Genomic DNA, 13,669 nt, shown 5'->3' on the forward strand with positions numbered 1-13,669 from the left:
CCCCTCCCCTACCAGAATCATCATTTAACCCCTCCCCTGCCAGAATCATCATCATTTAACCCCTCCACTGCCAAAATCATCATCATTTAACCCCTCCCCTGCCAGAATCATCATCATTTAACCCCTCCCCTGCCAGAATCATCATCATTTAACCCCTCCCCTGCCAGAATCATCATTTAACCCCTCCCCTACTAGAATCATCAGCATTTAACCCCTCCCCTACCAGAATCATCATTTAACCCCTCCCCTGCCAGAATCATCATTTAACCCCTCCCCTGCCAGAATCATCATTTAACCCCTCCCCTACCAGAATCATCATCATTTAACCCCTCCACTGCCAAAATCATCATCATTTAACCCCTCCCCTGCCAGAATCATCATTTAACCCCTCCGCTGCCAGAATCATCATCATTTAACCCCTCCCCTACCAGAATCATCGTCATTTAACCCCTCCCCTGCCAGAATCATCATTTAACCCCTGACTCACTTGCTGTGTTTCAGAGGCCCCATAACATGACTTAACCCCTCAAGTGCCATATCATAATACAATTGTTTAACCCCTTCAGCTGCCACATCACAGTACTTGGTGACACCAAACGTTGGGTTAAAGGCGAATCTACTGAAGTTTATACTTTTAAATCTAAAAAGTATTTTCCCTTCGGAGACGAGGATATCATTTAGTGTCACTTTAAGAAAAACAGGGGGGGGGGGGGCTGTCACCATATAAGGAAAGGTAGGAGGAGCTTTACAAACAAAAATCACTTTTATGGGAAATGGGTAAAAGTTTCCTTTTCTCCCGTCATGGCGGATAGTGAAATATTTCCTCCACGTGTAGAAGAAGATTTACATTGGTGGAATATTTCCTGCGTTGGGTAATGGAGCGCGGCGGTTTCAGGTCTGCGTTGTGTCGGCGCTCTCCTCACTGTATACAGACGGGCCGCGCGATGTATACATTAGTGTGTCATTGCGTCAGTATACAGCTCCGCACATCCGCATGACTCCCATACCTGACATTTAAAGGGACCAACCTCATGCTGCATACGCTACATGACCAAAAGTCAGTGAACCCCCGACTGTCACACCTATATGAGCCTTGAAGGACCTCCCATTCCAAAACCAAGGCCATTAATAAGGAGTTGCCCCCTTTGTGGCCCTACCATCCTCCACTCTTCTGGGAAAGGTTTTCCGCAAGATTTTGGAGGGTGTCTGTGGGACTTTGTGCCCACTCGTGTCTGGATGAGAACACCTGGCTCACAAATTGGGCCTCAAGTTGGGCACCATAAAAAAGACTTGGCTTGCAGTCAATGTTCCAATTCCTCCCAAAGGTGTTTAGTAGGGATGAGGTCAGGACTCTGTGCAGGACTTAAGTTCTTCCTCCCCACCAAACTGGTCACCCCATGTCTTTATGGAGCTGGTCCAAACTGGTCACACCATGTCTTTATGGAGCTGGTCCAAACTGGTCACCCCATGTCTTTATGGAGCTGGTCCAAACTGGTCAACCCATGTCTTTATGGAGCTGGTCCAAACTGGTCAACCCATGTCTTTACGGAGCTGGTCCAAACTGGTCACCCCATGTCTTTATGGAGCTGGTCCAAACTGGTCACCCCATGTCTTTATGGAGCTGGTTCAAACTGGTCAACCCATGTCTTTATGGAGCTGGTCCAAACTGGTCAACCCATGTCTTTATGGAGCTGGTCCAAACTGGTCAACCCATGTCTTTACGGAGCTGGTCCAAACTGGTCACCCCATGTCTTTATGGAGCTGGTCCAAACTGGTCACCCCATGTCTTTATGGAGCTGGTCCAAACTGGTCAACCCATGTCTTTATGGAGCTGGTCCAAACTGGTCATCCATGTCTTTATGGAGCTGGTCCAAACTGGTCATCCATGCCTTTATGGAGCTGGTCCAAACTGGTCACCCCATGTCTTTATGGAGATGGTCCAAACTGGTCATCCATGTCTTTATGGAGCTGGTCCAAACTGGTCAACCCATGTCCTTATGGAGCTGGTCTACTGGTCAACCCATGTATTTATGGAACTGGTCCAAACTGGTCAACCCATGTCTTTATGGAGCTGGTCCAAACTGGTATACACATGTCTTTATTGAGCTGGTCCAAACTGGTCAACCCTTGTCTTTATGGAGCTGGTCCAAACTGGTCACCCCATGTCTTTATGGAGCTGGTCTACTGGTCAACCCATGTATTTATGGAACTGGTCCAAACTGGTCAACCCATGTCTTTATGGAGCTGGTCCAAACTGGTATACACATGTCTTTATTGAGCTGGTCCAAACTGGTCAACCCTTGTTTTTATGGAGCTGGTCACCCCATGTCTTTATGGAGCTGGTCCAAACTGGTCACCCCAGGTCTTCACCAAATTGTTACACAAGGTTGCACAATTGTCTACAGTGTCTTTGTGTTCACAAATGTCTGGCCCCCGGACACAGATCAGCCCCCTGCTGCAGCCTCTTACATTATAAATTGCTACAAAATAACATTTTTTTCATCCTCGGAAGTTACAATGTTGCCGATATCTGGGGGAGACGGAGGAAATGCTTTCTGCTGATGACCTCATCCTAGGTAAAGCCTCTGATTGGAGCTCAATGACGACTTTTTAAAGCAGGACTTGCATCCCGCTGGCAGTATATGCTGGAACTTGTAGTTCCTCGGGGGTTAGGTACAGGCTTGCCTGAATAAGATAAAAGTTTTTGCGGTTTCAGCGTGGAAGTTTGTGGTTTATTATAATACGGGATTTATAGAGCGCCAACAGTTTACGCAGCTTTGGAAAGATGGCGGCGTTCCCAGTACACGGGGCGTGCTGCGCTCACAGTGTCCGGGTTATAAATACCCCCCCCCCCGTGCCCATCACAATATTCCATTCTATTATTATGGTCTATTTATAGCTGGTATGGCGGCCGTTTCCACAACAAGCAGTTCTGAGGGCCGCTCAGCCGCCCGTCGGGGTGGGCCGCGGTCCATGGGACAGATATCTCTGGCATGTCAGACGGGGGACTTGTCACCGACAAACTGGAGCCAAAATAGTAGAGCCACTTCAACCCAGTGACCCCAGACCCCGGGAAGGTCACCGCCGGGACTCCAGTGCAGAGCTCAGGGGGGACAGGTGAGGAGTGTCAGTGAGGAACTTAGGGGGGACAGGTGAGGAATGTCAGTGCAGAGCTGGGGGGGACAGGTGAGGAGTGTCAGTGCAGAGCTGGGGGGGACAGGTGAGGAGTGTCAGTGCAGAGCTGGGGGGGACAGGTGAGGAGTGTCAGTGAGGAGCTGGGGGGACAGGTGATGAGTGTCAGTGCAGAGCTGGGGGGGACAGGTGAGGAGTGTTAGTGAGGAGCTGGGGGGACAGGTGAGGCGTGTCAGTGCAGAGCTGGGGGGGACAGGTGAGGCGTGTCAGTGCAGAGCTGGGGGGGACAGGTGAGGCGTGTCAGTGCAGAGCTGGGGGGGACAGGTGAGGAGTGTCAGTGCAGAGCTGGGGGGACAGGTGAGGCGTGTCAGTGCAGAGCTGGGGGGGGACAGGTGAGGAGTGTCAGTGAGGAGCTCAGGGGGGACAGGTGAGGAGTGTCAGTGCAGAGCTGGGGGGGACAGGTGAGGAGTGTCAGTGCAGAGCTGGGGGGGACAGGTGAGGAATGTCAGTGCAGAGCTGGGGGGGACAGGTGAGGAATGTCAGTGCAGAGCTGGGGGGGACAGGTGAGGTGTGTCAGTGCAGAGCTGGGGGGGACAGGTGAGGAATGTCAGTGCAGAGCTGGGGGGGACAGGTGAGGGGTGTCAGTGCAGAGCTGGGGGGGACAGGTGAGGAGTGTCAGTGCAGAGCTGGGGGGGACAGGTGAGGAGTGTCAGTGCAGAGCTGGGGGGGACAGGTGAGGAGTGTCAGTGCAGAGCTGGGGGGGACAGGTGAGGGGTGTCAGTGTAGAGCTGGGGGGGGACAGGTGAGGAGTGTCAGTGCAGAGCTGGGGGAGACAGGTGAGGGGTGTCAGTGCAGAGCTGGGGGGGACAGGTGAGGAGTGTCAGTGCAGAGCTGGGGGGGACAGGTGAGGAGTGTCAGTGCAGAGCTGGGGGGGACAGGTGAGGAGTGTCAGTGCAGAGCTGGGGGGGACAGGTGAGGGGTGTCAGTGTAGAGCTGGGGGGGGACAGGTGAGGAGTGTCAATGCAGAGCTGGGGGGGACAGGTGAGGGGTGTCAGTGCAGAGCTGGGGGGGACAGGTGAGGAGTGTCAGTGCAGAGCTGGGGGGGACAGGTGAGGAGTGTCAGTGCAGAGCTGGGGGGGACAGGTGAGGAGTGTCAGTGCAGAGCTGGGGGGGACAGGTGAGGGGTGTCAGTGTAGAGCTGGGGGGGGACAGGTGAGGAGTGTCAGTGCAGAGCTGGGGGGGACAGGTGAGGAGTGTCAGTGCAGAGCTGGGGGGGACAGGTGAGGAGTGTCAGTGCAGAGCTGGGGGGGACAGGTGAGGAGTGTCAGTGCAGAGCTGGGGGGGACAGGTGAGGAATGTCAGTGCAGAGCTGGGGGGGACAGGTGAGGAGTGTCAGTGCAGAGCTGGGGGGGGACAGGTGAGGAATGTCAGTGCAGAGCTGGGGGGGACAGGTGAGGAGTGTCAGTGCAGAGCTGGGGGGGACGGGTGAGGAGTGTCAGTGCAGAGCTGGGGGGACAGGTGAGGAATGTCAGTGCAGAGCTGGGGGGGACAGGTGAGGAGTGTCAGTGCAGAGCTGGGGGGGACGGGTGAGGAGTGTCAGTGCAGAGCTGGGGGGACAGGTGAGGAATGTCAGTGCAGAGCTGGGGGGGACAGGTGAGGAATGTCAGTGCAGAGCTGGGGGGGACAGGTGAGGAGTGTCAGTGCAGAGCTGGGGGGGACAGGTGAGGGGTGTCAGTGCAGTCATGTGCAGTAGGGACTGATGTAGTCCTCCTTTGGTGATGGTCTGGAAATCCCCCTGGGAAAGAGGTCCAGGTCCAGCACATTACGGTCTGTCTGCGGTATGGAGTCACATGATTAGGAGGAAGGGGGGGGGGATGCAGAAAGTTTCCAGAGCTGCCAGAGAGATGCAACATCCTCCTAAATATAGCTGGTGCCGGGAGAGGCTGAGATACGGAGACTGGGACGTCACTATATAAACTGTCAATGCGCAATGTTCTCTCCATAGCTGTCCCACCGGTGTCCCCAGAGCGTTCTGTCCCTGACTGCGTCCCCATCCTCGGCTCTCTGTGTCCCCATCTTCGGCTCCCTGTGTCCCCATCTTCGGCTCCCTGTGTCCCCATCTTCGGCTCCCTGTGTCCCCATCCTAGGCTCCCTGTGTCCCCATCCTCGGCTCTCTGTGTCCCCATCCTCGGCTCCCTGTGTCCCCATCCTCGGCTCTCTGTGTCCCCATCCTCGGCTCTGTATCCCTATCCTCAGCTCTCTGTGTCCCCATCCTCGGCTCTCTGTGTCCCCATCTTCGGCTCCCTGTGTCCCCATCCTCGGCTCCCTGTGTCCCCATCCTCGGCTCTGTATCCCCATCCTCGGCTCTCTGTGTCCCCATCTTCGGCTCCCTGTGTCCCCATCCTAGGCTCCCTGTGTCCCCATCCTCGGCTCTGTGTCCCCATCTTCGGCTCCCTGTGTCCCCATCCTCAGCTCCCTGTGTCCCCATCCTCGGCTCCCTGTGTCCCCATCCTCGGCTCCCTGTATCCCTATCCTCAGCTCTCTGTGTCCCCATCCTCGGCTCTCTGTGTCCCCATCCTCGGCTCCCTGTGTCCCCATCCTCGGCTCCCTGTGTCCCCATCCTCGGCTCTGTGTCCCCATCTTCGGCTCCCTGTGTCCCCATCCTCGGCTCCCTGTGTCCCCATCCTCGGCTCCCTGTGTCCCCATCCTCGGCTCCCTGTGTCCCCATCCTCGGCTCCCTGTGTCCCCATCCTCGGCTCTCTGTGTCCCCATCCTCGGCTCCCTGTGTCCCCATCCTCAGCTCCCTGTGTCCCCATCCTCGGCTCCCTGTGTCCCCATCCTCGGCTCCCTGTGTCCCCATCCTCGGCTCCCTGTGTCCCCATCCTCGGCTCCCTGTGTCCCCATCCTCGGCTCCCTTGTGTCCCCATCCTCGGCTCTGTGTCCCCATCCTCGGCTCTGTGTCCCCATCCTCGGCTCCCTGTGTCCCCATCCTCCTTCAATGAACCTGCAATCCTCCTCTGCATACCGAGCGGAGCACAGCTTCTCCAAGACCTCCTCCAGCAAGAACCGGGAGCCCTTCATGGAGAAGACACCAGGAATCTTCAGCGAGGAATTCGGCAAGTTCCGCCGACCCTTGGGAGAATCGCTGGTCTTCTCAGGCAAGTTGGGCCCCCCCCCCCGCGGAGCTCCAGTTCGTACATTGCTCCCACAATTTTTGGATTTACCCCCCCAAAAAAAGATGTCTATGACATGCATGGAGAAATTCACCGAATCGACATCCCGCACGCTACACGTCCCAACTAGAGATGAGCCGTGAAATTCTGCAAAGTTGTTTTTTTTTGCCTCCAAATTGATGCCAACGCGTTTCGTCAAAGGGAAACGATCTTTGTTTCGCTTGCGCCTTTCCGTTTGGGGCATTTTTTAGCGAGTTGGTGGCAAGAAATTTTACCGCTCATCCCTCATCTGGACACCGTTGTAATTGGATCTGCATAGAGCAACCCGCGTGTGAGAAGCCTCTGATGGAAGCAGCACTTCCCTGAGTTCCCTGGCAATCCAAACCCAAAGAATCGGGAAGCTTCCATCAGGGACTATTCACACTGGTGTTTTGCTTGGAGACGGGTGTCTTTGTTTTTGGTGATGTGTAGATCATATCTCTGTAGGGTGGTGATGTGTAGATCATATCTCTGTAGGGTGGTGATGTGTAGATCATATCTCTGTAGGGTGGTGATGTGTAGATCATATCTCTGTAGGGTGGTGATGTGTAGATCATACCTCCGGGTCTCTGTAGGGTGGGGATGTGTAGATCATATCTCTGTAGGGTGGTGATGTGTAGATCATATCTCTGTAGGGTGGTGATGTGTAGATCATATCTCTGTAGGGTGGAGATGTGTATGTAGCACTTCCCCCGAAGGAGTTGCTGGTTTGTTTTGGGGTGGCACGTTGCCTCTGTACTTGATGAGAGTTGCAGTAAAGGCAGTGGTGGTTCGTCTATAGAGGGCACTGGAGCGCCGCCCTCTCTGGCTCCGCACCGCCACTGAAATAACATACATTCATTGCATTGCATGTTATTGTTGCCGCTGCCGCTGGTCTATTCAGATGGCCGGACATTGAGCGCCGACCACCTGAATAACGGCAGCTGGTTGGCTGTGCGGAAGTGCCTATCGGAGCCAGCCCTCGTCTCCCGGAAGCTTATCCTCGGAACGTACGGGGGGTGCGTTCCTTGGATAAGACTGACGGCCGTCTCAGCCAATCAGGTTCACCGATTCTGGTTATCAGTAACCTGATTGGCTGAAGCGTCACCAAGGCGGGAGAAGACATCGAGGGACGTGGAAGCAGAAAGGTAAGTGCATTTTACAGGGTACAGCGGCGACAATGGGCACAGAGGCGACAAAGGGCACAGTGGCAACAATTAAAGGGCACAGTGACATGCACAGTGGCAACAATGGGCACAGTGGCGACAATTAAAGGGCACAGTGGTGACAATTGGCACAGTGGCGACAATTGAGGGGCATAGTGGCTGCGTTTGATGGCATGGCACAGTGGCGACAATTGAGGGGCACAGTGACTGCGTTTGATGGCATGGCACAGTGGCTGCGTTTGATGGCATGGCAGAGTGGCTGCGTTTGATGGTATGGCACAGTGGTGATATTTGATGGCACAGTGGCTGCGTTTGATGGCATGGCACAGTGGTGACATTTGATGGCACAGTGGCTGCGTTTGATGGCATGGCACAGTGGTGACATTTGATGGCACAGTGGCTGCGTTTGATGGTATGGCACAGTGGTGACATTTGATGGCACAGTGGCTGCGTTTGATGGCATGGCACAGTGGTGACATTTGATGGCACAGTGGCTGCGTTTGATGGCATGGCACAGTGGTGACATTTGATGGCACAGTGGCTGCGTTTGATGGTATGGCACAGTGGTGACATTTGATGGCACAGTGCCTGCGTTTGATGGTATGGCACAGTGGTGACATTTGATGGCACAGTGCCTGCGTTTGATGGTATGGCACAGTGGTGACATTTGATGGCACAGTGGCTGTGTTTGATGGTATGGCACAGTGGTGACATTTGATGGCACAGTGGCTTGCGTTTGATGGCATGGCACAGTGGTGCGAATTGATGGCACAGTGGCTGCGTTTGATGGCATGGCACAGTGGTGACAATTGATGGCACAGTGAGGCTGCAATTTTTTTCTTTTTTACATTTGCGCCCCCCCCCAAAAAAAAATGTGAGCACCAGCTGCCACTGGGTAAAGGGAATGTCTTTTCTGTGCTTTAATTACCCAACAGGGTAAAATGATGGAAGTAAATGGAAGGGGAGGAGATAGAAGAATAGGAAATGGCAGATTCCGGTGTAACTGGATAGGGAAACAGTCCGGCTTCCAACGAGAACTTTACCCCAATGGTGGGCGCCACACGAGGAAGAAGAACCCTGAGAGAATGGCGTCTGCCCCTTAAATATCCCTCCCCAGCATGCACAGCGAGGTGGCCCAAACTCCTGATAGGCTACTGAGGAGTGATACTCAAACACACTTGACCCCACTGCTGCCACCTGCCGGCCGGGGGGTGTCGGGAGTCCCCGGACAAAAGAATAGCGCACAGCCAAGCTAGAGCAGAGACCCCAAATTTAAACAATTAGACTAGTTCAGAGCCAATTATTTCCCCTAAATTTCCTATAGCACCGGCTCTGAAAACAGCCCGGCGCTACACACTCCCCCCCCCCCTGTCAAATAGACACTGTCCTCAGTGTCGGAAAACAAAATGGCGTTCAATCCTGAACACCTACCTGAAAATAGCCCGGCGCAAAAGTTCAGCGAAATTCATTCCATCATAGAATTTATTGGTTTCTATGAAGTTGACTTGTCCACGTTGTTTGGGGTGAAGAGTGGTGGGCGGAGTTTTTTTTGGGGGGAGGGGTTGCGTATATCATACACTTCTACCCCAACCAATGACTAATGGCGACTTCCTCTCACAGGCGGCTCTGGACCCGCGCAGAACATGAAGACTCTGGGGAACTCCTATCAGTTTGAGGTGGATGTGCGAGATTTCTCTCCGGAAGACATCATCGTCACCACATCCAACAACCAGATCGAGGTCCACGCTGAGAAAGTGAGTGACGCCGGGTCCCCCGGGGGCATGGGGGGGGAGGGGGCAACGGGTCCAAAAATACCCGGGATCGCATTGCTGGCCTCTGATTGGCTGTCTCTGAGTCACTGGAACAAGTACGCAGCCAGTGAAGTACAATTCCTGACCTGCATGTTCATTCAAAGTCAGTGACTTGGAGATCTGTAGATCATATCTCTGTAGGGTGGTGATCTGTAGATCATATCTCTGTAGGGTGGTGATGTGTAGATCATATCTCTGTAGGGTGGGGATGTGTAGATCATATCTCTGTAGGGTGGTGATCTGTAGATCATATCTCTGTAGGGTGGTGATGTGTAGATCATATCTCTGTAGGGTGGGGATGTGTAGATCATATCTCTGTAGGGTGGGGATGTGTAGATCATATCTCTGTAGGGTGGGGATGTGTAGATCATATCTCTGTAGGGTGGTGATCTGTAGATCATATCTCTGTAGGGTGGTGATGTGTAGATCATATCTCTGTAGGGTGGGGATGTGTAGATCATATCTCTGTAGGGTGGTGATCTGTAGATCATATCTCTGTAGGGTGGGGATGTGTAGATCATATCTCTGTAGGGTGGGGATGTGTAGATCATATCTCTGTAGGGTGGGGATGTGTAGATCGTATCTCCGGGTCTCTGTAGGGTGGGGATGTGTAGATCGTATCTCCGGGTCTCTGTAGGGTGGGGATGTGTAGATCGTATCTCCGGGTCTCTGTAGGGTGGTGATGTGTAGATCATATCTCTGTAGGGTGGTGATCTGTAGATCATATCTCTGTGGGGTGGTGATCTGTAGATCATACCTCCTGGTCTCTGTAGGGTGGTGATGTGTAGATCATATCTCCGGGTCTCTGTAGGGTGGGGTTCTGTAGATCATATCTCTGGGTCTCTGTAGGGTGGGGTTCTGTAGATCATATCTCTGTAGGGTGGTGATGTGTAGATCATATCTCCGGGTTTCTGTAGGGTGGTGATGTGTAGATCGTATCTCCGGGTCTCTGTAGGGTGGTGATGTGTAGATCATATCTCCGGGTCTCTGTAGGGTGGTGATCTGTAGATCATATCTCTGTAGGGTGGTGATGTGTAGATCATATCTCCGGGTCTCTGTAGGGTGGTGGTGTGTAGATCATATCTCTGTAGGGTGGTGATGTGTAGATCATACCTCCGGGTCTCTGTAGGGTGGGGTTCTGTAGATCATATCTCTGGGTCTCTGTAGGGTGGGGTTCTGTAGATCATATCTCCGGGTCTCTGTAGGGTGGTGATGTGTAGATCATATCTCTGGGTCTCTGTAGGGTGGTGATCTGTAGATCGTATCTCTGGGTCTCTGTAGGGTGGGGTTCTGTAGATCATATCTCCGGGTCTCTGTAGGGTGGGGTTCTGTAGATCGTATCTCCGGGTCTCTGTAGGGTGGTGATGTGTAGATCATATCTCTGTAGGGTGGTGATGTGTAGATCGTATCTCCGGGTCTCTGTAGGGTGGGGTTCTGTAGATCGTATCTCTGGGTCTCTCTTGGGTGGTGATCTGTAGATCGTATCTCTGGGTCTCTGTAGGGTGGGGTTCTGTAGATCATACCTCCGGGTATTGCCCAGTTCTCACCCCCTCCCTCTTGTTCGCAGCTCGCCTCCGATGGGACCATCATGAACACCTTCACCCACAAGTGCCAGCTCCCGGAGGATGTGGACCCGACCACGGTGACCTCCGCCTTGGGGGATGGGGGATTGCTGACCGTCAAGGCCGAGAGGCTCCCCGCCAAGCTCACGGACCACCAAACTTTCCGGACTGAGATCAAAATCTGAGATTCCGGTGAGGAGGCCCTGGGCACCAAGGCGTTGGCTCCACGGACTATAAAGATTCACCCCCCCCCCCCCCAGACACTGCGACCGCCTTAGTTTTCAAACCTTTCACAGTTCATTCAGAATCACCCGGAACAACGGCCACCAATGATGTGAGCCGTGGGGGGAGGGGTCACTGTGGACTGGACACGAGTGTTGTGTGCCGTGACGTGCTAGTGTGAGTGTGGAAAATACACCGTTCTTGTTGTGGACATTCCAGAAGAGGACTGAGAAGAAAACACCCAGCGAGAGAATTATCATATTCCCCCGGAAAACTTCCACTTCGTATTCTTAGTTTGGAGTTGCAGTTTTATAGCGCCCCCTGCTGGTCTGGTATCTCCAGGTCTCCCATTATAGAAGGTTATCTCACTACCATAGTGCCCCCTGCTGGTCTGGTATTCCTAGGTCTCCTATTATAGAAGGTTATCTCACCACCATAGTGCCCACTGCTGGTCTGGTATCCCCAGGTCTCCCATTATAGAAGGTTATCTCACCACCCTAGTGCCCCCCGCTGGTCTGGTATCCTCAGGACTCCTATTATAGAAGGTTATCTCACCACCATAGTGCCCCCTGCTGGTCTGGTATGCCCAGGACTCCTATTATAGAAGGTTATCTCACCACCATAGTGCCCCCTGCTGGTCTGGTATTCCCAGATCTCCTATTATAGCAGGTTATCTCACCACCATAGTGCCCCCTGCTGGTCTGGTATCCCCAGGCCTCATATTATAGAAGGTTATCTCACCACCATAGTGCCCCCTGCTGGTCTGGTATTCCCAGGTCTCCTATTATAGAAGGTTATCTCACTACCATAGTGCCCCCTGCTGGTCTGGTATCCCCAGGTCTCCCATTATAGAAGGTTATCTCACCACCCTAGTGCCCCCTGCTGGTCTGGTATTCCCAGGTCTCCTATTATAGAAGGTTATCTCACCACCATAGTGCCCCCTGCTGGTCTGGTATCCCCAGGTCTCCTATTATAGCAGGTTATCTCACCACCATAGTGCCCCCTGCTGGTCTGGTATCCCCAGGACTCCCATTATAGAAGGTTATCTCACCACCATAGTGCCCCCTGCTGGTCTGGTATCCCCAGGACTCCCATTATAGAAGGTTATCTCACCACCATAGTGCCCCCTGCTGGTCTGGTATTCCCAGATCTCCTATTATAGCAGGTTATCTCACCACCATAGTGCCCCCTGCTGGTCTGGTATTCCCAGATCTCCTATTATAGCAGGTTATCTCACCACCATAGTGCCCCCTGCTGGTCTGGTATTCCCAGATCTCCTATTATAGCAGGTTATCTCACCACCATAGTGCCCTCTGCTGGTCTGGTATTTCTAGGTCTCCTATTATAGAAGGTTATCTCACCACCATAGTGCCCCCTGCTGGTCTGGTATCCCCAGGTCTCCTATTATAGAAGGTTATCTTACCACCATAGTGCCCCCTGCTGGTCTGGTATCCTCATGTCTCCTATTATAGCAGGTTATCTCACCACCATAGTGCCCCCTGCTGGTCTGGTATCCCCAGTTCTCCTATTATAGCAGGTTATCTCACCACCATAGTGCCCCCTGCTGGTCTGGTATCCCCAGGTCTCCTATTATAGCAGGTTATCTCACCACCATAGTGCCCCCTGCTGATCTGGTATCCTCAGGCCTCATTATATAGCAGATTATCTCACCACCATAGTGCCCCCTGCTGGTCTGGTATCCCCAGTTCTCCTATTATTACAGGTTATCTCACTACCATAGTGCCCCCTGCTGGTCTGGTATTCCCAGATCTCCTATTATAGCAGGTTATCTCACCACCATAGTGCCCCCTGCTGGTCTGGTATTCCCAGATCTCCTATTATAGCAGGTTATCTCACCACCATAGTGCCCCCTGCTGGTCTGGTATTCCCAGATCTCCTATTATAGCAGGTTATCTCACCACCATAGTGCCCTCTGCTGGTCTGGTATTTCTAGGTCTCCTATTATAGAAGGTTATCTCACCACCATAGTGCCCCCTGCTGGTCTGGTATCCCCAGGTCTCCTATTATAGAAGGTTATCTTACCACCATAGTGCCCCCTGCTGGTCTGGTATCCTCATGTCTCCTATTATAGCAGGTTATCTCACCACCATAGTGCCCCCTGCTGGTCTGGTATCCCCAGTTCTCCTATTATAGCAGGTTATCTCACCACCATAGTGCCCCCTGCTGGTCTGGTATCCCCAGGTCTCCTATTATAGCAGGTTATCTCACCACCATAGTGCCCCCTGCTGATCTGGTATCCTCAGGCCTCATTATATAGCAGATTATCTCACCACCATAGTGCCCCCTGCTGGTCTGGTATCCCCAGTTCTCCTATTATTACAGGTTATCTCACTACCATAGTGCCCCCTGCTGGTCTGGTATCCCCAGGTCTCCTATTATAGGAGGTTATCTCACTACCATAGTGCCCCCTGCTGGTCTGGTATCCCCAGGTCTCCTATTATAGGAGGTTATTTCACCACCATAGTGCCCCCTGCTGGTCTGGTATCCCCAGTTCTCCTATTATAGCAGGTTATCTCACCACCATAGTGCCCCCTGCTGGTCTGGTATCCCCAGGTCTCCTATTA

At 53.1% G+C, this 13,669-nt stretch overlaps 1 protein-coding gene and 1 long non-coding RNA gene across 3 annotated transcripts; both read left to right on the forward strand.

Moving 5' to 3' along the window:
- The first annotated feature begins 4,994 nt into the window (after window positions 1-4,994).
- HSPB7 (heat shock protein family B (small) member 7) lies at window positions 4,995-11,057 on the forward strand. Of its 2 annotated transcripts, XM_040326776.1 has the most exons (4): window positions 4,995-5,367; window positions 5,540-6,290; window positions 9,110-9,243; window positions 10,868-11,057. In XM_040326776.1, the coding sequence occupies exons 1-4, from the start codon at window positions 5,116-5,118 to the stop codon at window positions 11,045-11,047; spliced, it is 1,317 nt and encodes a 438-aa protein (XP_040182710.1). In that variant the 5' UTR covers window positions 4,995-5,115; the 3' UTR covers window positions 11,048-11,057. The 2 variants fall into 2 exon arrangements, with proteins under 2 accessions (XP_040182710.1, XP_040182711.1); XM_040326777.1 differs by lacking the exon at window positions 4,995-5,367 and having other exon boundaries at window positions 5,375-6,290.
- An 8-nt stretch (window positions 11,058-11,065) lies between these two features.
- On the forward strand, window positions 11,066-13,111 carry LOC120915946. Its single transcript, XR_005743913.1, has 2 exons — window positions 11,066-12,683; window positions 12,808-13,111. It is a non-coding gene; the product is annotated as an uncharacterized LOC120915946 (long non-coding RNA).
- The last annotated feature ends 558 nt before the right edge of the window (window positions 13,112-13,669 follow it).

The sequence above is a fragment of the Rana temporaria genome, chromosome 10, assembly GCF_905171775.1.
Source record: "Rana temporaria chromosome 10, aRanTem1.1, whole genome shotgun sequence".
In the NCBI taxonomy this organism is placed as follows: Eukaryota; Metazoa; Chordata; class Amphibia; order Anura; family Ranidae; genus Rana; species Rana temporaria.

What these genes read in the sequence shown, in the direction of transcription:
- HSPB7 (XM_040326776.1), top strand. Translation starts at nt 5,116, where the DNA reads ATGCGCAATGTTCTCTCCATAGCTGTCCCACCGGTGTCCCCAGAGCGT. An exon ending in AGAATCGCTGGTCTTCTCAG is followed by an intron (nt 6,291 to 9,109) that starts GCAAGTTGGGCC and finishes TTCCTCTCACAG; the next exon opens with GCGGCTCTGGACCCGCGCAG. An exon ending in TCGAGGTCCACGCTGAGAAA is followed by an intron (nt 9,244 to 10,867) that starts GTGAGTGACGCC and finishes TCTTGTTCGCAG; the next exon opens with CTCGCCTCCGATGGGACCAT.